The sequence below is a fragment of the Felis catus genome, chromosome A2 (assembly GCF_018350175.1).
Source record: "Felis catus isolate Fca126 chromosome A2, F.catus_Fca126_mat1.0, whole genome shotgun sequence".
Classification (NCBI taxonomy): Eukaryota; Metazoa; Chordata; class Mammalia; order Carnivora; family Felidae; genus Felis; species Felis catus.
This window is the reverse complement of record NC_058369.1, coordinates 23,262,497-23,285,830: the sequence shown is the minus strand read 5'-3', so window position 1 is coordinate 23,285,830 and position 23,334 is coordinate 23,262,497. Positions and strand designations below refer to the sequence as shown.

The 23,334-nt window shown below is 43.3% G+C and overlaps 2 protein-coding genes across 4 annotated transcripts in view; one reads left to right on the top strand and one right to left on the bottom strand.

Moving 5' to 3' along the window:
* CACNA2D3 (calcium voltage-gated channel auxiliary subunit alpha2delta 3) overlaps positions 1 to 23,334 on the bottom strand; it is an 897,621-nt gene that overhangs the window by 163,230 nt on the left and 711,057 nt on the right. The window lies entirely within an intron of this gene.
* Positions 1,419 to 13,779, top strand: LRTM1 (leucine rich repeats and transmembrane domains 1). Its single transcript, XM_019823025.2, has 3 exons — positions 1,419 to 2,304; positions 5,108 to 5,704; positions 11,335 to 13,779. The coding sequence occupies exons 1-3, from the start codon at positions 2,298 to 2,300 to the stop codon at positions 11,766 to 11,768; spliced, it is 1,038 nt and encodes a 345-aa protein (XP_019678584.1). The 5' UTR covers positions 1,419 to 2,297; the 3' UTR covers positions 11,769 to 13,779.

Below are 23,334 nucleotides of genomic sequence, written 5' to 3'. Positions count from 1 at the left end.
GGGTATGTGCAGCTGAGTGGGTAACCTTGGTGGTGGAGGAGAGTGATGGCAGTGGCTAGGGGATGGGTTCGAGCAGGGCTTGCAAACTATGACCTGTGTGCCAATCCAGTGCTCCACCTGGTTTTGTAAATAAAGTTTTATTGGAGCACAGGCACATCTTTTTTTTTTTTTTTTTTTTTTTTTTTTTTTTTTTACAGACTGTCCATGGCTGGCTCTGCACTACATCAGGGTTGAGTAGTTGTGACAGAGACTGTATGGAGACTGTATGGCCCTCAATGTCTAAAATGTTTACTATCTGGCCCTTTACACAAAAATGTTTGCTGACTCCAGGGAAAGACAGAGACACACAGGTTGATGCAAATTACTGGTAACTTTCTAGTTCTTAGAGTGAGAGTTAGGTTCATAGGTGTGTGTTATATGAGGATGCATCAATGACTGAATGCTACACTGGTCACAGATCATCTAGGAATGATTATTACTAAATTCTGTGCACCTGAAAATACATAGGAAGGAGGGGAAGGAGGGAGGAAGGAAGGATTTAGCCCTTATTAAGATTTAAATGGCTCTCTGTTACCTACACCTGACTTTCCTCCATGGTATCACCGGTGTTCCAAGAACGTTGCAGAAAAGGACAAAAGATAGCAGGCTGGGTAAAGTGGACTTTTCAGGGAGGGGGCAGGATTGTTATATTGGGTTCTGTGAAACTGGAAGGGGCATGGCCAAAGGAGGCAAGGGATCCCAAAGTGCAGGCTCTTAAGGATGGTCACAATCCGGTTTTTCAACTTCATTCACAAGGGTCCGCCTCCCTCGGTCCCACCAGAGTGGCATGAGGGCCCAGGGATCCTGGTCTTTGGCCAGCGTCTTCCTCCTCCCTGTCGAGTCAAGGCTGTGCTTTGGACGCTAGCAGCATAGAGGTCCTGCCAGGCATTCTCATGGGTAACCGTGAACATTTACTAAAGCATTCAGGGCCATGACACGCATTGCTTGCTTTAATTGAATCCTTGGAGCAATCTTGTGAAGCCAAAAATATCACTATCCCTGTGTTAAAGATGAGGCTATTAGGATCCCAGAGGGAGACTCACTCGCCCAGAGACATCGGGCTGGTGAATGGTGAAGCTGAATCCAAATCCAGACCCATCTAATTCCAAGTCCCACACTCAACTGCTCTATTACACTGCCACTTCATGCTACATCAGTAAAAGCACGGTTTTCACCTTCCTTGCAGTCGCCTTGGGCATGGGAGCATTTTGGCCTCGCTGAGGAGAAGCCTCAGACACTGAAACCCCACCTCAGCAAATGACGGGGGGATTTGCACATTCAAAGAATGTTCCAGTCCCCAGTGGGAAAGCTCCCAGCAGCTTCAACTAGGGAATAGCCACAGTTCATGGACACCTGGTGCTCATGGGGCAGCTTTATTGTTTCAGACGTGAAAAATGAGGGAAGGGCCAGAACCTCAGCATCAGGGAAATGATGAAAGACTGAGAAGTATTTCCAAAGTCAGGCGAACCGAAAGGTCAGTTCGGGGGGAGAAAGCAAAGGAGCAGCTGAGAAGTATTTGTGGCACCAGTGAGAAGAGACTGTGATGTCCACTAAAGGAAGCCATGACTATGAATTTCAGAGCATCAAGACCCTGTCAACACAAGCTAATCCCTACGGACGTTGGCTGAATAAGACGAAACGAGTGCACTGTGGAGACCGTGTCAGCCTCCAGCAGGCCAATTTGTCCTCATATTACACACTCTGCTGGCTCTGTTGCTAGACCCCCAGATCGAGGAGCCACGGCGAGCGTCCCCCAACCCGACGGGGGTTGACACAGCATGGTTAATAAGTCAACAGAACTCAGAAGCCACCACCGGATTAAGAAGGCAGTTTTATTTCGGTGCCCTGGACTTCAAGCAGATTAAATAATCAAAAAGGCTGAGCCATCGAGGTCATGTTTGAATGCTACAGCTGTTCACTGAGGTTTGACAAACATTCTCTCTGGGGCTCGCCATCTGAATGGGAAAAGCAAGGGTGATCTTGGGGAGGCCGACACTTTAAGAAAGAAGAGGGGCCCAATCAAAAGATCCTCTTATGGAAAACAATCCCAGCCAGATGGAGACGGTGGAAGCATTGCTTCAATAAGCAGTCTCCTGGAAGCCACAACCCTTTGCTGCATTGAAGAAAAAGCACAAGCGGGATTCAGAAAAAGTGAATGACAAGCTGGGCTCTGGGTTTGCCATGCCCTCGGTTTGTTGATCTGCAGATTAATAGAGGTGGGCCACGGGTTCAGCAAGGAAGCTTGCGGAGATTCAGTCATGAAAGGTGAGCCATGATGAATCCCCTCCTGCTTTAGAAAAGTTCTCTGTCCGTGAGAGGAAAGGGGTCCCTTCTGCAAGGTATCTGTGGGAAGCCTACTTCCAGGTTGTATCTCTCTAAAGACCAAACAGATTGAGAAAATGTCTCTAGTGGGGAATGTATATTTGTGCCACGTTGGGTCCAAAGAAGGGTGTGGGGACAAATGTGCTCAGCTATCGTTGGATATGCGGTCGGCCTGCTGCAGGCCATTTCATAGAAAATACAGCGCTTCAAGTTGGAGTTCATATATCGTCCCCTTGGGCAGGTGGGGGAGTGGGACCTAAGGAAGAAGGAACAAGCTGGATACAAGTTCAGAAGGACAAGGCTTTCATTAATAGATTAGTAGACTCTGTGGAAAACCTGTTCTCTGGCTTCAGATTAGATTTTGTGCAACTAATTGATGCCTGAGCCCCATAGTTAAAGTGGAGGCATTGACTCTTCTCTCCCAGGAAGATGTGTTGGCTTTGAAAAGAGTCATTTAGATTATTTGCAAAATTACAGAAAGGGAAACAAGGATTTTGCTCTTTTATATTTTGGAACAGGGAAGGGGACTCTGATGTTCTATATCCCTTGAGCTAAACTAAATGAAGCAGAATTTTCAGAAGACTCTCCACATATCTTCCCTGTTGCCCTAGGCACTGTTCATATCAGTAGAGAATTCAGAGGCCCAGTGCATTGGACAGACACATTGTCTATTTCCCTACTCAAGGCCCAAAGCAAACAAACAAACGACCTCTTCTAAGAGCTCTCTCTATACGTAGACAACATCTTGAGTTTTAATTATTATTGTGTGGCCTTGTGAATTCCACTGCCAATTTAACAAAATGTCCTTGCCCTATTTTGAAATTCAAATCTCTGGAACAAAACAGGAAGAATTATAGCTACTCTGGACAATGATCTAGCAGTATCTAAAAAAATGTCAACCCAGCATCCTCTCTGAACTTTGTGAGGAAGCTCCTGTTGATTCCAGAGACCCTCTTCGTAATTTCTGCATGGTCAGGTTGTCCCGTGCAAGGCCGCTCTCTGCAGCATCATCTGTAGTGAAGGCAAGCAGCAGCAACTCAAATGCCCACCAGTAAGGGAATGGCTAAATATTAAATCTGGCATGGTGTCACCGCGGAATTGCCTATAGCACTTAAAAGGAATGAACAAACCCTCTAGATATCTGCATGGATAGGTCAGCTTTGAGTGAACAGAGTAAATTGCAGAATGAGATGTGCCAAGGACTATATTTATGTAGTCTTAAAACACACTATATAAAACATCATGTAGCGTGTGGGTGGGGGGTATAAAAGTTTTACAGGCGGTAAAACATAGCAGATAAGGATCCTGGCAGACTCTGGAAGCAGACTGGGTTCAAATCACGATTCTGCTACTCATTGTCTATGTGACCTTGGACAAATGATTTAGCTTCTCTGTGCCTCAGTTTCCTCACCTTTATAATGGGGATAATAATGAAACCAGATTTACAAGGTCATGAGGATTAAATGTATAAGATTATATACATAATGCACTTATAATGGTGCCTGGCTCAAAACATGGGATACATGACTGTTTGCTATTGTTGTTGTTATGAAGTATTGTTTGTTAAAGGCCTAGAGTGATATATTGGTGATGGTAGGGGTGAGGAGGGTTCATGCTGGAAAACATCACTTGGGTGCTAATCAAAGGGATTTCAGTAATGCTTTGTTTCTTTAAGTTAAAGGAAAAAAGAGGTGAAAAATATGACAAACTATGAATGATTGACAGAACTTTGTTATAGGAATATGGGTGTTTGTTACATGCTTTTCTGCATTTTTAAAATCTCTTGAATAAAAAGTAGAGATGATAATCATTCATGGAATTATACCTGCAAACACGACATCAATATATAGGAATACTGTAAACATACCCTATCCAATATGGTAACCACTGCTACCATGTGGCTATTTAAATTTAAATTAACTAATGGGGCGCCTGGGTGGCTCAGTTGGTTAAGCGTCCAACTTTGGCTCAGGTCATGATCTCACGGTTTCTAAGTTCCAGCCCTGTGCCGGGCTCTGTGCTCACAGCTTGGAGCCTGGAGCCTGCTTTGGATTGATTCATTCTCTCTCTCTCTCTCTCTCTCTCTCTCTCTCTCTCTCTCTCTGACCCTCCCCTGTTCATGCTCTGTCTCTTTTTCTCAAAAATGAATAAATGTAAAAAAATTTTTTTTAATAAATTTAAATTAGTTAAAATCAAATACAAATAAAAATTCAGTTCCTTGGTTGCAGTAGTCGTGTTTCAAGAGCTCAGTAGCCACATGCAGCTAACAACTACCATACTAGACAGCAAATACAGAGCATTTCCATCACCACAGAAAGTTCCATTGGACGGCACCGATCTGGAGCATACCTTTTGGAAATATGAATATCTGACTGACCTGCTATTTTTCTAAACTTCTGTCCTCATATAATTCTGCTGCACCCTACAACAGGCATGTGCCCCCCACGATTTTTTTCACCTTTCTATTTGACAGTCTTCCATCTCCCTATTACTGAGCCATCAAGAAAGTGTTTTTCCTGAGGCCTCTGACCATAGTTAGCACAGAGTGTGCAACAGCTGACCACGCTGGGGAGGAACCCAGCCCAGCCTGACTTTCCTAAGTATGGGGAGTGACAGAATGTCTCGTACAGGTAGATGTAGAGGTTAGCTGGCTCCGAGTCACCGTACTTGTGATTTCAAAGGGGGGACAAACGCTGACATCACTTACAGATTGGTTCTGATCTCAATTTCTTTTCGTTGCTTGCAGGTGAACTGCTTCTGCTTTCCAGTGTGATCTTCCTGCTCCGGGTGGTGTGTGGCTGCCCCACGAGGTGCCGCTGTCACTCACCCTCACGGTCTGTAGACTGCAGCCGGCAGGGTCTGGCTGAAATCCCTCCCGATTTGCCTCCTCAGACCCTAACGCTGCACTTGCAAGATAACCAGATACACCAGCTCCCTGCTTTTGCATTCAGGTCGGTGCCACACCTCAGGACCCTGAACTTGTACAACAATTCCCTTTCAGATCTGGCCCCTGGAGTCTTCCATGGACTTCAGCACTTGCAGGTCTTAAACCTCACCCAGAACTCCCTGCATTCTCTGGAAAGCAGACTTTTCCATTCCCTCCCACAGCTGCGGGAGCTTGATTTGTCATCAAACAACATAAGCCACCTTCCCATATCCCTGGGTAAGCCTTGGGAGAACCTGACGGTATTTGCAATTCAACAAAACCAGCTTCAGCAGCTTGATCGAGAGCTCCTAGAATCCATGCCCAACGTGAGGCTTTTATTTCTCAAGGACAACCTCTGGAAATGCAATTGCCACCTGCTCAGTCTTAAACTCTGGCTGGAGAAATTTATCTATAAAGGTCAGTAACGTCTATCTGGAACCTCTCATCTGTGTGTTACCGGCCTAGGATGAACCTCATCTGTTGTCTGCATTAGAAGGAACATCGAGGAGTGTGTGTAAGCTTTTTCACACTGATGTCATTTCATGGTATGGCAAGAGAGGCAGTGAGTCATTAGAGACTGTTTAAATTCAGGATTTAAATGCATCTACAAACATGATTCACGGAGACAACTTTCCACTTTTTGACTAACAACATTACTTATCTGAGAGCTGCAGGCCCCTAAGAAGGAGGGAAATTCAGTCACCCCCTCAATAACTGCTCAGCTCCAAAGTGGCACCAAACTCTAATTTTCAAGTGTGATCCAGCCCGGTATCTCTCCTTGGGAGTTTCCCCCTGTGTATGCATCTACCAATTTGATAGCTACAAATCTTCCCTAAGATTATCCCTTCTGCTTTAGCAAATACCACTGTTATTGAAATTGGATGCAACAGGGACCCCTCTCTAAAGTTGTTTACTATTTCTTCACCAGATGATAAAATCAAAGAAAAAGAATCTAGAATATTAAAGATGGGGGCTCTGGAAATCACCCAGAGGGTCACCAAACTACAGCCCAAGGGCAAAATCCAGCCCCACTCCTGTTTTTGTAAATATTTATTGGGAGACATCCAGGCTGATTTATCATGTCCTTAGCTGTTTTGCACTATAAAGGCAAAGCTGAGTAGTTGTGACAGAGACTATTTGGCAAAGCTTAAAATATTAACTATTTGGCTCTTTATAGAAAAGTTTTCCAATCCCTTCTAACTCAATGCTAGCCTATAATCAATGGGAAATGGAAGCCCAGAGATGATCAGTGACTTCTCCAAAATGACAGAGTAGAAGCACAGATAAGAATAGCATGAATGACTGTTGGGTCTTGGCCGTACATTCTTTCCTCTATAGCACAATGCTTCTTTCCTCTTAATTTTCAAGCATCATTCATTCATTCATTCATTCATTCATTCCTATACTTGAGTGCCACTTATGTGCCAGGCACTTTTCCAGGCAATGAGAAAATGTGAACAAGAAAATCTCTACTATCATGGAGGTTATAAGCTGATAACAGAAACAGATGTTAAATAAGATGGCCAATAAATATCTAAGTTCAGACAGCACTTGGCACCGGGAAAACAATGAGGAAGGGTGAGGGGAGAGACAGTGATAGGATGGGGGTCCCACTGCAGACAAGAAGGACAGGAAAGACCTCTCCAAGGAGGTGACATGGGTGAGCAGAACCTGAACAAGGAGGAGAAATGAGCCATGAGATAATTGGGAAAAAGGATAGAAAGTGCAAAAGGTCTGACAGGGGAGTAAGCTTGGCTTGAGTGAGAGACAAAAGAGGGACGAAAAGTGGCTAGAACAGAGGAAGGGGCTGAGAGAGCAGAGAGATGAGGCAACACAAGTACTCAGGGGCCAGGTCAGGTAGGAATGTGCAGAGCGGGCTGAGTCATTTGGATTTTATTTTAGATGAAATGGAAATCCCTTAAAGAATTCTAGTCAAGGGAACAATATCTAATTACATGTCAAAAGGTGACTCTGGTGACTCTAGGGAGAACAGACAACAGGCTGCAGAAGCAGCAGCAAGGGGATTAGGGGAGAAACTGATTTCAGTCACCCAGGGAAAAGAAGATGGTAGCTCAGACCAGTGTTACGAGAAATGACCAACTTTGGGAGATACTTGGAATACTGAACAGATAGAAATTGCAAATGGACGGGGATGGGAAATGAAGAAAAGAGAGTTTATTATGGGAAATTCAATTTGTATTGTCCTGTAAGATTAACCACATAAACAGTGACGCCAGGGGCTGATAAGGGACAGACCTCCACTTCCCATTGATTATAGGCTAGCATTGAGTTAGAACAGGTTGCAGTGCAGGTCTTGATGCTGCCTTCTTTGGCAAGTGGGCTAGTATATGGGGGAGACCATAAATCGAGAGTTGAATTTGGGGCAAGTCAAGTTCAGGATGCCCATTATATATCCAATATATACCCATATATATTATGGGTGCTGTTGAGTTGGTGGCTGTATGTTTGAGCCTCTAACTCAGGAAGCTATCAGAGCTATAGACATGAATTAGGGGATCAGAAAAGTCTGGATGGTTGTAGCTGGCATATAGAGGGAAGGCGGATAGAACACAATGTGAGTTCAGACATACAATACTGAACTAAGAATCCCTCTCAACAATATAACAGCAAATAGCCTATCACTAGCCAAATAATCTTCAAGTTGACCTACAACAGGGGGCATGCAATGTGGCAAAAGTCGTTCTAATAAAAGGCTGCAATTAAAACTCTTCACACCTAGAGGCAAAGTGGCTTTAGCAATTGTGTTCTGACTAAATTCTAAGCATACACTAAACCATCACAGAAAGAAAGTTTTCATCAAAGAACATTTCTTGACAAAAGATAGTTGCCAGGTCCAGGATACTACAAGCAGCATGGGCTAGAAGAAAGCTCCCCTACTCTGCCACAAACTCACAAACTTTGACCTCTGGGCACATTAATGTCCCTCCCAACCTCTCAGCATCACCAGGTGGAAGCTGACAGAGTTAAGCCAGAAAGTTCCTGGAGCACATTCTGATTCTCAGATTGCATCATGAACAATAGATACTGAATAAAGCAAAACAGATATTGGTCAAGACCTTATTTTTTAAAGGCTACATAAATAAATACAAACACTAACAGTATTAGTCAGGACAGGCTGGTGGATATGACACCCGTGTCAGTGATGAGCACAATTAAAGTCTGTTGCTTACTCTCGTTAGAACCAAGGGGCGAGGTGGGGCTGGGTCCCATGCAGTCGTTCATGGACATAAGCCCCTTCCAGCTTCTGATGGTGCCACTTTACCACGTGGCCTCTAAGGTCACCATCAAGTGGGAATAGATCACATGGAGGATTAAGCAGGTGGTTTTGTGGCCTGAAAGTGGCATTCATTATTTCCATGGGCCAGAACTAAGTCCCCAACCTGACTACAATGGGCGGGGAAATTTTGCCTTCCTGTGGGCTCAAGAGCCAAAAAATGTGCTTTCATGAAAACCTACTAAACATCTCCTTCACAAAAGGAGGCACATAGATTTTGTAATCTGTATTCCTCTCTCTCCATTCAAGAGTATTCAAATCATCTTCTTGTCAATAGCTAACTGTAACATTTACAGTTAGGTATTGTGTTAAATACTTGACATACTTCACCCAACTGAACCTCAGAGTGATCTTGTGAGATGAATTTCACCATTACCCTCCCCTCCCACTTTCCAGATGAGCAAGCAGAGGCAAAGAATGACCAAGTACTTGCTTACGGTGGCACAGCTAAGTCACAGACTCAAAATCTGAATCCAATTTCTTCCAAGACACTGGTTAAGAGCTACCGGTGGCCAGATAGGGGATAATGAGGGCTCGGCAAGCTGCAGCTTCTTGCATTGTCAGCTGCTGTGAATCTAGAAGGGAGGGGGCCTTTCCCTTGATGACGCTCAAGCTGTCATCAGTAGATTTGCCTTTTGGGGTCATGGCTGAGGAGATGGTAGTGGAAGGCTGGGAGGTGAATCCCAAGGACACAGCTGCACAGGTGGCCAGGGAGCTCTTGGTGGCCATAGCCTCTGACTTCCAGGATGTCCCTGGCTCCAGCCTGTGTATTTCCTCAGCACTCTGGGTCCCAAGGCCATGAGTCCCACCCTAATACTGATCATAAGGAAGCTTTAAACTGGAGAAGATACTGTGTAAGCCTGGAGTGATGGGGTGGACCACCCCAGTCTAAGAATGGGTCAGCTGGTAGAATTGTTGGTCCCATGGCTGGCAGCCTTTCTTTCCCTGGGGGGTGTCTCAGTGTTCTTTGGCCAGTTTAAATGTCATTACTTCTTCTCAGACTTCATTTCAGTCTCTGTGGCCTTCTGTCTTATAACAAGTTGCTGGGCAGAGGCATGAAATGGTCCATGAGGCAGGGATCTATAGTCTCAGCATAGCCTAAGGGCACCTAGGGCTCATCAGGAGCAACCACCCTGTACCTCTGGCCTCCTGCATATGAGCTCAGGAAAGGAAGAAATACTTCTGATACCTTTTTGCTTTAGAGTTGGGGCTTTTGCCTCAGGGGATTACTGAAGAAGCCAGGAGGGACCTAAGAGACACTAGTCATAGGCCATTCAGTTTCAAGCAGAGGTGACCAAAAAGTATGGGTTGAATTTTGCCATAGCCACTAATCCCAGTGTGACCTGGGCCATGATAATGCTTGCACTACAAAATGGCCCCATCTACTCACAGGGCCTTGTAGGACTCTGCTTATGAGACTCAGACAATGGATGGAAGCTGTGCAACAGGTTATAATTACATTGAAGTGACCATCTCCTGCATGTGATTTTTCTCGCATAATTCCATAATCCACCTGTGGTGTGTACAAAGAACCTAACTTGGCCAAGAGTGGTGCCAGGCTTCACAGCCATCCTGGGGGAGGAGTTCATAGCAGCTGGGGGAGCTAAGCTGGGGGAGCTGAGGTCATGCAAGCCAAGTTCTGACTGGTCAAAGGGCCTAACTGAAGGTCATTGTGTTTACTCCACTGACCTCAAGAGGCTCCAGAGGAGAGGGAGAAAAGGGAGGAGGAGGTGGAGAGAGGCTGTGAGTGCAGTGGGAAAACTGGGATCAAGAGGAAGGGCAGGGTTTGAGTGCTGATCCACCCACTTATGGCCTGGGTGACCTTGGACAAGAATTACCCATTAGAGCACAGTTGTGAGGACTTCTCTAGCAGCACTTTGTAAACTGTCAAATCAGATACAAATACGGTGTTTTAATGGCAAAAGATCTAACCAGAGAAATCAATTTGCAGAGGTCAAACAGTAAATCAGTGGTCATATGTGGCCAGAATGAAATCTGTTAGCTCAGTGCTCTTTCTAGAAAACAATTACTGGGCACCCAAATCCACCCCCCACCCCTGAACAACACTAGTCTATATACCTGAGGAAATCAATCACCTTACAGAGAATGGAAACTGGCTCTAATAACACGCTGGAAAGTTCGGTACTCAAATTACTGAATGTTCCAAGGCCCGAGGAGACACATTAATTGTACTTAATCCCATGAATTAAACTAATATTACTGTCAAAGACACACAAACACTCAAAAGGCCATTGACCTTCCCTTTTGGCATCACTGAAGACAGGTGGTAGACACATGGGGTCTTTGTAATTAACACATAACATCACAGCAAAGGACATTTATTTCATTTACCTGTTGTTTCAGGTTTCTGGTGGGAATTTGGTACAGTACCTGTCTCGTGGGGCGGGGTTCTTTGGGGGGTGGTGGTGATGAGTGGCAGGCATGTTGTGCCTCAGGTTGGCCTCCAGTTCCCCTTCTTGTCAGCTTCTACAGGGCTTTTCCCTCATCATTTATCAGGTAGCAGTGACTTGGATTCTAACGAATTCTTGGTCATACATAATTGCCCATTTAGTGTGTAACGTTTCTAGCATTTAGCCAACTTAGAAATCCTAAAATTATAAAGTCCTTTGACTCCAAAGATGGGGAAAAAGGTGCTTTATAAATCATATCTACCTAAGCTTTTGCAGGCTGAGGATTTTGGAATTCAGTCCTACCAGGCTCTGTTGTCAGCCTTTGCTTTTGTTTTTTAAAGGGGGAATAACAGACAGTGTCACCTGTGCGTCACCCGACACCTGGAAGGGGAAGGACCTCCTGAAGATCCCTCATGAGCTGTACCAGCCCTGCCCTTTCCCTTCTCTGGGTGTGGGGACATGGGGGGTGCAGCAGCTGGGTTCTGCCCACCGGCCGGGCCCCGGGTCTCCTGAGAGCCCCAGCACGGGGCAGCGAGACCACTCGGAATGTGAGCTCAAACCCAAGCCGAGGCCGGTTAACCTGCGTCACGCGGTGGCCACCGTCGTCATCACCGGGGTTGTGTGTGGGATCGTGTGTCTCATGATGCTGGCGGCCGCCATCTACGGCTGTACCTATGCGGCTGTCACAGCGCAGTACAATGGGGGGCGCTTGGCTCAGACGGACGAGCCTGTGAAGATGGAAGGGAAAGGGCCACATGACCTCACACAAGCCTGAAAGCCTCCACCTCAAAGAGGAAGAATCACGTTAGGCCAGAAGAAAGTGTGGAGTCGGGCTGATGCGTTCACTGTGACTGTCTCATTTTGCTTTTTTCAAAAGGAAAACAAAAAACATCCCCAGGGAAAAATTATGTTGAGATTTTAAAAATACCATGTTGAAACAGAGACAATACTTGTGCTCTGCGTCTGAGAAGTTACTGCAGTTACTCTGTGTGGGGGAAGGCCATACCCCGCGAAAGGGAAGATCTACCTCTTAGGTACTCTTCCCTGACTTACGTGGCTTTAAAGAGCATCAGAAATTCAAACACACGCACTAGTCAGCATTCCCGGGAGCTTTATGGTCCACTGGAAAACTGCCCAATTTTGAGTGCCTGGGAAGAAGCTGGCTATCTTACCCGAGGGGCACTGAATGCCTCTATAATTCAAATTCATGTGAGATCAGTGATACTTTTAGATGTTCTGCATGTTATATATTTAATGGGAGAGTCTGTTGGTTGGGAATTGCATAGCTTGCCACAAGAGTCAGATTATATTTAATTTTCTAAATCAGAAAACCATTTGGGGCTTTCGAGGCCACAGAGGAAGAGGAGGGTTCCATGTCTGGATAATGGGACTCAGGCTCAGGGTCTGGGGAAGTTTTCTGATGCAAGGGTAAATAACATATAAACAAACACTAAGAGGATGGGGAGCTGGAATCCAGGGCACATGTTACCAGAAGGCTGTATCCACCAGGCGATTGGAACCTTCCATTTATAACTCTTACAGCAGGAACAAATTTAGGGTGGGCTGAGAGCAAGATAATGGCTTGTGTGTATCTGTATCTACATACATAGTGCACCGAGTGCACAGACTTGTACAACCACACCCACACATAAACATACTCGGAGCAATCAGTTTACCCACTAATGAAATGCAGCCGTGGCAGGGTGGAAGCCAGCAGCTGTTGACCACCACCCAGATTGTCTACTCAACACTCTGGGGTAGGAAGTAGGAAGGAAGTCTGGGGAGAGTGGAAATCATCAAGAGACTCAAGTTAGGTGGCAGCAGCCATCCTGAATATTGTTTGGGCCGAGGTTTAAAAAAATCAGGTGTGGCCTGCTTTACTCCATGGACACAGTCCTGAAGAGTTGCATGCAAAGTGAATTTTTGTAAATTAAATCATCATTTTAGTGCAGTAGGGGAGCTCGCTATTTAAAGGAACCTTTCATGGAATCTTTCTGTAATGGCAATAATTGGCTCCAGATTTATGTATTTTGTAAATTTGCATTTTCTCATGTCAGGTTTTCTTAAAATGTCATCTACCTGCTCTCTCTCATGAATCCGTATCTCACACTTAGAGTCACCTGTTAGTATTAAAATCATTTTACAGAGAGGAGTTAAGGACATGTCAAAAGCAGAGAATGGCAAATATAGGGTCAGCTGTCCCTCCAGAGGCCTTGACAGACATCGCTAATCAATCCCAGCACTCCTCCCAGCTGAGCCTTGATGCAACACAGATGCCTTCTTAAGACAGCACTGTAGGCAACCAGAACTAATCAATTGGAATTGGTTCAAAGGATAAAACACATTTGCCATTCAGGGCACTGGCTCTACATTCACTCCTTCAGGCCATGTAAAACTCAGTTTGGATCCTAAATTAGTAGTCCATTCCCTAACCTGGAATGAATGGGAGGTCCACACAGGCAGGAGTTATTTTCTCCCTGTCTGATGCAGCCAGAGCATTGGCCAATAGTATAAAGAGGCCAAGGGAAATACGGATGAACCTACCACAGCCCACCTTGCAGGACACACACCTATGCACCCCTAATCATCACAGAGGCCATCTACACCTGCCCACAGAGACTCACAACTAGTGTGGGCCCCACATACCACAAGCTAAAGATGGACCATCTTCTTAGAGCAGCAATTTTGCTAAATGATTTTCTGGGGGCAGCGGGGTGGGGGCACGTATCAACTTTGATGTTAATTTTTTTCTGAATGTTAAAATAAACCTCGATATGTTGAAAGTAGATTGAAAACTCATCATGGATTTTAAGATCAAAAACAGACCCCAGAGAAAGCTGGCTGTTCCAACAACTCCATCCCAAGCCCTGGGGCCTCTTTTCTGCTCTGCCTTGGGAGGCACTTCAGTGGGCAAGGCTAAGCATCCAGTCTAAGGACACAGTGGTTATTTCCAGGTGAAAAAACTCATTCTTGCCCTTCCTTGTCCTGGGCTGTAAGTCCTTGGCCAAGAAGGCAACACAAGAAAGGAAATTTAGAAGATCTTTTCATATGTCGTCCCAATTTCACCAAACCTTTCCAGAGCTTGCACTAGGTACCAGGCACGGTGAGAGGTGTTTTTGTGAGCATCGGTCATGTAATCCTGGCAACCAGCTCCGAGATACTTGAACAAGTGTTACAAAAGCTGGGTGGTACCCAGGCCAATAACACGTGCTTCCTCTCACCACTGTGACTTAAGATCGCGAGTGCACAGTGTTCTGCCGGAGGTTTGGTGACACTGCAGGTCAACCCCGATCCCCCACCCACAGTGGTTACATGAGAGAGCTTCCAATACGCCGCAGAAAACCCTGAATGTGGCTAGAATCCTCACTCATCAACACCCATGTCCTACTAGATTTCTAAGTACAGACGATAACTCAGGCAAACAGATTCCTGTTTTATGAATAGTCTTTAAGGCAAATGATTAAAACAATGCCTATGTATATTCAGATTTCGATCTTTTGCCTACAGTCACCACAAACAGCAGTTGGCAATGAAAATAATTACTTACCCTGAAATGTCAACAGCCTCTCAGCACAGAAAAATATAAATCAAATTGTTTAGATTAACAAATGCAGAGTTATCACTTGCTAATATGAGAAATGAAATGTTTCAACTACAAAAAACATCGCAGATGAAAGACCCAATTTGCAGGGTATTCTGTGAGAACCACAAATTATCTTTCACGATGACTACAGCTCATGAGGGGTAATTTGAAAACGCCTCATAGATTATTTTCAGCTGCTTATTGCTGCTGTCATATTCATAAATCCCCCTATACAAATGCCCTTCTATCATAGAGCCTTGATAAAGGCACGTTGTGGACAAAATTCATGCATGGTATGGATGGATTCTGAGAAAACCGTCTAAAATATTGTTTCTCATCATACTGAGTGGAACCGTATGACTACAGACTGGTGAGTTTGGTCTTGCCTGAGATCACAAATTTATAATGGCAGGACCCAACGGATGCTACAGCTGTCTGAAGTGAGGCATATAAAAAGGAAGTATAAAGAATAGACCCTGCCTGCAAATAGAAACTGTAGAGAGAGAAGACCTCGCGGGAAACTGATACCTGAAAAGCTTTTACAATTAAGGCAAATACCCCTGACTTGCAGGGAGAATGTTGTGCTTACGATGGATAAACTGCCCAGTGGACAACTGGGTGTTTTATTCTTCCTCACAAAATTCCAAGACTGAAAAGTGATTCACATGATTTCCTCCTGAAGATTCATAAAAGTCCAGTCCCATTACCCGAGTTAACCAAGTTACCCCAGAAATAAGACACTCTTGTCTTAGATCCTAAATATCAAAGGAAGTAGATAAATCAATTTCTAAAATAATCTATGTGTAGTACACATTAATATAACTATATGACTGCTAGAAACCTATAACTTTTAACTGGAAATCAGGAAATAACTCTTTCTGGTTTGGTTAAACCCACTAGTGTATCCATTACTAAATGTTAATGGACAGAAACCTACCAGCAAATGATGTTCCAAACCCTACATGGCATCACTGGGATGTGGTTTATATGCATAACTTTAGGGAACTATCAAGAGAGGGTGCATGCTCACGAGCAGGGAAGGGGCAGAGGAAGAGGGAGAGTGAGAATCCCAGGCAAGCTTGCTTGCTTGCTTGCTTGCTTTCTTTCTTTCTTTCTTTCTTTCTTTCTTTCTTTCTTTCTTTCTTTCTTTCTTTCTTTCTTTCTTATTGCTCTAATTGCAATGAAGTCTCAAAGAAACTCTATTTCCATTTGGAGAAGCGGCTTCATTGTCTACCACTCTCCTTTCAGATTCTTAACTTCTCACTCCACTGGTAGTAAATATCCATTTATTATCAGGATGTCACGAATTACAAAGGCCCATCAAGAAGACCCAGAAAAGGAACTAGAAGATTGGGAGTTGAGACAATCCCTAGAGAACATTTAGTTTAGACCTGACAAATTTGGGATAGCTGTGACCAGCCTCCCTACCCATGTTAGGCATTGAGAATAGATCACGGAAAATTTATCTCCTGAGCCCAGCCACTGCCTCAGAATCCTTTTAAATCTGTATTTTCAGTCCCCAGTACTGATTACCTAGAGTTAACAATGAAGATTAAACCTGTTTTCTACCCTGATATAGTTCTGTGTCCTTAGTTTACAAATGGGAACTAGAAGCATGGAAAAGGAATGGGACTTTTCCAAAGTCACACAGATAATTAATTATTGGCTTGACAAATGCAGGTGCAGGAGCATGGGATTAACATGGATTATACAACCAAACCCCCATTATTCTTCATGCATTCTGTGTGAACCACAATATCAATATGAACTGATATCAAATATCAGTGTGAACCACAATAACAGACTATGGCATTATGATATTAATTATAGTCCTGCACTCAACCTTTATTGAGCACCCAATTTGTGCCAGTTGTTTCCCAAGTGTAATGCCTTCATTTTCTCTAAGCCTCGTATTGACCAAAACATGTAGGCATTTGGGGCGCCTGGGTGGCTCAGTCAGTTGAGCCTGACTTAGGTTCAGGTCATGATCTCATGGTTCGTGAGTTTGAGCCCTGCATTGAGATCTCTGCTCTCTCTCAGTGCAGAGCCTACTTTGGAGCCTCTGTTTCCCCTTCTCTCTGTAACTTCTCTCTCTCTCTCTCTCTCTCTCTCTCTCTCTCTCTCTCTCTCTCTCTCAAAAATAAATAAACTTAAAAAATGTGGACATTTTACTGCCACATTACAGATAAAGAAACAAAATCACTGGATTTGGATTATTTGTTCAAGTTCACACCATTAGTAAGTAGTGGAGCAGGAAGTTGGATGCAGGATCTGGACACTTTCTGGGATGTGACTGGTTTGAAGAAGTCACAGTTGAGATGCTTTCCTGGCACTGCTAGCACTGACCTTAAAATATGGCAGAGAAAAGAAACCAATCCACCAGCCAGTGTGTCACTGCCAGAACTCTGGTCTCACCAAGACCCAGTAAATCAGATGAAAAGGCCGAGGAAAATGAAGGTCCTTATATCACCCATGACTCTGCTGAGCTGGAAAAGATGTTCTTAGAATGGGAATGTAGAAACTCAGCCACACTCTCTCGCAGCTACTTGAGAAAATGATGAAATTAGACGCTGCCTAATAAGAAGTGTTGCCCATTGAAATGCTCATGAATACAAAGATGAAGAAAAGTTATGAGGATCCAGAAACTGAGAATACAGGTCAATGAGATCCAAGCCTCCAGGAGGGATGCCCAACATCCAAAGCAGAGATATGGCCAATCAGATAGATGAGTGGGATGCAAAGGAAGACAGTCTATGTACGACCTATCCTTATTCTGGTATCTTTCCTCTGAGACATGGACTTCACAAACCAGACAGAAACCACTTCCTCCCATATAAGATGTCTGAGAACGTTTAAGTCCTACAACACCTGCCATTAAGACCTTGCTGTCTTCCTCCACTAGAGATGAAGAATCTCAACAGTGTAGCATATAATAGGATGATAAAATGAAGAGAGTACAATAAGATAAGCACAATGTAGGGGCTATAGCTTTTATCTATTGTTTCTTACAAGGAATGAAAACTACAGATGACTTTGGTTTACCTAAGTAGTCAGATCACCAGGCAGTAGGACATGGCGTCTCTCACTGGTCCTGCAATGCCACTCTAGATGGAGGACACCTAGACACTGGACATTTGTTTAGGGGCTGTGCCTATCAACTAGCCTTCTATCTTAGTCTCCAAGGTGTGATTTGAAGTCAACAATAAGTGACCCCTGAGGGGAAGTCATTCACTCTGTCCATCAGCAAACATCCCATATTTAAAAAAAATTTTTTTTAAATGTTTATTCATTCTTGGGAGAGAGAGAGACAGAGTGTGAGCCTAGAAGGGGAAGAGAGAGAGGGAGACACAGAATCTGAAGCAGACTCCAGGCTCCAAGCTGTCAGCATAGAGCCCGATGCAGGGCTTGAACTCACAAACCGTGAGATCATGACCTGAGCCAAAGTTGGATGCTCAACTGACTGAGCCAACCAGGCATCCTGCAAACATCCCATATTTTAATGGCGATTAAAACTAAGAAAGAAACCTAAACAGAACCTCCTGAAGGATATTTTTAAAAAGGAACAAAGGCAGCATTGCCCACAAGATGCAGAAGAAGCACGAAAGATCTATTTCAAAAAATATCCTAGCACAATTTTTAAAGTTTCTGGTTGGATTTGGTGTACATTATACCCACTCACATTCCATTGGCAACAAGATGTCATATGGCTAAGTTCAGACTTAAGGAGCACAGAATCATACAGTGTCCAGTAGGATGGCACAGGGAGTGACCTAGCAATAGGCAAGGATATTCAGTCCCCTTATAAGAAAAGAAGGAGGGGCTCTTGGGTGGCTCTGTCGGTTAAGCGTCTGACTCTTCATTTCAGCTCAGGTCATGATTTCACAGTTTGTGGGTTCAAGCTCCATGTCGGGTTCCTTGCTGACAGAAGCCTGCTTGGGATTCTTTCTCTCCCCCTCTCTCTCTGCCCCTCCCCTGTCTGTGTGCGCATATGTACTCTCTCTCAAAATAAATAAGCTTTAAAAAAAAAGGAGTAAATAATTGCAAACAATCATAAAATAATGACAAATAATAAAATAATAATGGCTAATAATAGTAAATAATAAATGAATAAAATCTTCCATAGTCACCATCAGAGGTACAGAAGAAACATTAGGACATACTGAATCAGTGATATAGAACACTATTACAGGCATATTCACTCCTGGAATTCAAAAGAAAAAATAGAGATGAGAGCACCAGAAGATGATAGAAATGAAGGAGAAATGGTAAAGAACTAAAATATGGATACTTGGTTTTCCCAATAAACAGATTCGAACCTGCCAAACAGAAGGAAAGAAAATCTGAGAAGACATCTTTCCTGAGCTAAAGAAAAACTCCAATTATATAGATTGAGAAGGGCTTCCTATAAGAGAGATCAATGGAAAAAATATTAAAAGTTAGTCTAGCTTATTGCCTGGTACATGAAAGTCTCAATCAGTATAAATTAGAGAAAAAACACATAAACGAAACAAATGGATTCTGGTAAAATTTTCAAACTTTAAAGAAAAAATTAAATATTCCAAAGTCTAGAAACCAAACAAAAAAATGACACTTAACAAGGAACCAGACTGAGCTTGCAATTCTCAGATACGCAACTGTTTAGGGAGCATGCCATCCATGCATTGTTTTTGAAGAAAAATGACTCAAGACCTACTTTAACTGATCAAGGGATGAATTATAAAAACAAGGGGAAGGGGAAGGGGAAGGGGGAGGAGAAATGTGAGAAGAACTGAAAAATGTGGAGTCCTGCCATTCAAGTGCGAGCAATAAGCACCAAATCAGTTAAAGTCAGGGGTATGTCTGGTTTAGTTAATATGGTTACAAAACAATGCAAAGTCAAATAATCTGATAAATTTCTAAGCACCTTCTGCATGCCAGGCAATTTTCTAAGTATCAGAGATGAAGGAGGGAATAAGAGATATAAAGCATATGCCCCATGGAACTTAACATCTCCCAGAAGGAGAAGATAATGACATAAAATCTATGTACATCAAGTGGTGGAGAAGTAGGTATGACGGGCACAGAGTACTGGGGATATGGGAGAGGAAGAGTTTCTGTTTTATACTTGGTGATCACGAAATCCCCTCAGAAAATAGTTGAGCAGAAGCCGGAAGGAGAAGATAGAACCAGTGGTGAAGATATCTGGAGGGAAACTGTCCCAGGGAGAAGGCACAGCAGGTCCAAAGGCCCTGACATACGAGCACATTTAATGTGTTTGAAGAACAATGTAAAGGTAACGTGGCCGAGTGAACAAAAGTAGAGGCAGAAGGAGCTGAGGTTAGAGGGTAACGAGGAGTCCAATCATGTAGGACCCTGTGGGTTGTGGCAGCTTTTCAGATGATTCTTGAAGGTACTCATGCCCTTTTTGAACTGCCTCCCCTTGAGGCTGGGCTGGAACCAGTGACTTGTTCTAGCAAAAAGAACATGAGGTACACATCATAGAATATCACTTCCAGGACTAAGTAACAAAAAAACTCTGGCTCCCATTGTGTTCATTCTCTCCTGCTTGTTCTGAGGAAAGTCAACACCTGTGGAGACAGTCACATGGTGAGGATGTCAGGACGGTGGCTGACCAACAACCAGCTGCTAAGCTTCTCATGAGTGACTGCGGAAGCATTTCCTCTGTTTGCTGAGCCTTCAGATAAGACCACAGCCCCAACAACATTTTCGCTGCACCCTCATGAAAGACCCTGGGCCAGTACCTTGACTGCAGCCTTTGTGAGAGACCCTGAGCCTGATGACCCAGTTAAGCTTCACCCAGATCCCTGACTCGTGGAAACTATTAGATAATAAATGTTTGTAGCTGGATTCCATAATGTGGAGGTTATAGGTGACCTTGAGAAGTGCTTCACTGCGGATGAAACTTGTCTGGGGTGGGTTCTGGAGAGAATGAAGGAGGGGACATGTGGAAAAATCCTATGGCATAAGAGACCGAGAAATGCATGACACAAAATAATTCAATAACAAAAATAATTTTGGCTTAAAAACCTGACTATACCAGCACAAATCTGGAAGTTGGTAGGAGTAGGCTAGTGAAGCAAAAGCATGGAAAATGACCATAAACTATGGTTTCATTCCAAAATTTTCTTTTTTTGTTTAAAGACAATCATACACTCCCATCGGCCTCACCCTGTTCACATATAATTTGTTCTTAAAGTAGGAATGACAATTAGACACTTATCCTGGTCTCATGTAGAAATTTTCATCCAGAATAGAACCCAAGAACTCTTGGTGGGTGCAAGTCTCTGATCCGCACTGTCCCCCTTTCCCACCACCAACCAGCCAAAGCATTTTCCATGAGTAAGAGAGTCCTTGGACTGACTGGCAGAGCATTTATGCTCCTACTGCAGACTCTGCTGATGTCCATCCTTCTCCTCCAGGAGGGGAGATTGAGGTCAGCTCACTTTTCCTCTGTGGGCACTTGACTTAGCATGAGTCACATATTCTAGTCTTAAATAAGATCAAGATCCCAACAAGGTCACTAGGAGATTTGCCTGGATAAAGGCAACTAAATAAATCCCCAAATCTCTCATGATCCATGCTGGGGGGGGAAAAATCCCATAAACTGTTTTCCACCAAAGCATGTGAGGGCATTTCCAATGCTCTACCAAGCATTATGCTGATTACACTGTTGGAGGTTTATAAACTAGAGCGAAGATTAAGTAAATCACTGTCTTGACTGACAATGAGAGCATATATTTTTAGAACGCTTAGGATCTTTGATTGGGATTTCTGTGTAACCACATATACAAAAACATTAGGCACAACTGATGGGCACCTTCTGATACATGAAGCTCGGTCTTCAACATTTACTTACATAGCCTCTGATTTAAATATCCACTTCATTTTTATAAAATAAAAAGATGTTAAATAAATGAAGGAACAAATCAGTGTTTTGTGTTTTTTTTTAAAAAAAATAGATTGTGACATATTTTTTTCCAAAGCAAGAGTTGGCAACTTTTGTCTATAAAGAGCCAGGTATTAAATATTCTTGGCTTTAAAATACACATTAAAAAAAAAAAAAAGGGTGGCTCGGTTGGTTAAGCGTCTGACTTCGGCTCAGGTCATGATCTCATGGTTTGTGAGTTCGAGCCCCGCGTCTGGCTCTGTTCTGACAGCTCAGAGCCTGGCGCCTGTTTCGGATTCTCTGTTTCCCTCTCTCTGCCCCTTCCCACTCACACTCTGTCTCTCAAAAAATGAGTAAATACACATTAAAAATTTTTTAAATATTCTTGGCTTTATAGTCCATATGGTCTCTATCCAACTACTGAGGTCTGCCATTTTAGCAGAAAGGCACCCATAGACAATAAGGGCATGGCTGTATTTCAATAAAATGTCATTTACAAAAACAGCTGGTAGACATCAGACAAAGTACTTATATCCAGAATATGTAAGGAACTCATATCTCAATAATAAAAAGACACATAATGTAACTTAAATATGGGCAAAGGATCTGAAAATAAAGTTCTCTTATGAGCAAATTCAAGTAGCACATGAAAAGATGCTCAGCATAATTAGTTATTACGGAAATGCAAATCGTTTCACACCCACCAGGATGGCTAAAATAAAGAAGACAGACAATAGCAAGTGTTGATCAAGATGTGGAAAAATTGGAACCCTCATACGTTGCTGGTGAGACCGTAAAATGGTGGAGCCACTCTGGAAAACAGCTTGATAGCTCTTCAAAATATCAAACATAGAATTACCATATGATGCCAAAATTCCACTCTTAGGTGTCTACACAAGGCAAACGGAAATATGTGTCAACACAAAAACTTGTCCATGTCCACTGTCCATGAGTGTTCATATCAACATTATGAATAGCTAAAAGGTGGGAGCCCAAATGTCCATAAACTGATGAATGGATAAATAAAATGGTGTATGTACAAACAATAGAATATCATTTGGCAATACAAAAAAAAAAACCCCAAAGTATTGACACATGCTACAATATGGATTGACCTTGAAAACATTAAGCTAAGTAAAAGAAGCTGATCACACAAGGCCACATACTGTTGTGATTCCATTTATCTGCAAAGTCCAGAAAAGGCAAATCCATAGAGACATAAAGTAGATTTGTGGTATCCTGTGGCTGGGGTAGGGAATAAGATATCAAGAATGAGACTGTGTGTGTACAAGGGGTTCTTTGTGGGATGTTGAAATTGTTCTAAAATTAGATTGTGGCGATGGTTGCACAACTCTGTCAATACACTAAAATCCAATAGACTGTATACTTTATGTGGGTGAGTTTTTACAGTATGTGAAATATATCTCAATGAAGCTATAAGAAAACCAAACAAAATAGACTGCAGCCTAGATTTGGTCCCATGGGCTGCAGCTGGCCAACCTCTGGGTACATGGGGACATGAAAGTGTGAGTTTCAAAGTTTTGTGAAACATGTCAAGATACTGTAATGGTATTTCCTGTGCAAGTTCTCACAGAGAACAGCACATGACAATAAGCACTGGCTAGTGAGTAGTGGCGGGTGTAGCCAACCATCATTCTAACAACAGAAGCAATAGTAATGACAGTTTAGCAGCTACTCATGATTGAGCACTCACTGGAGGCATTTGCCAAACACTGTACGTGTATTTATTTATAAGCAAATTTATTTCTCTCAACAAGAACCCCAGAGGTCCCCCAAGACAGCATCTGGGTGTAAGTAATTCTCCATTATCAGTCAGTTCTTTCCTTTTCTGTGATGATGAAACAAATCCCC

Excerpts from the sequence above, each read along its gene's own strand:
- LRTM1 (XM_019823025.2), top strand. Across the intron at positions 5,705-11,334 it reads GGAGAAATTTATCTATAAAG|GGGGAATAACAGACAGTGTC; the intron begins GTCAGTAACGTC and ends TGTTTTTTAAAG.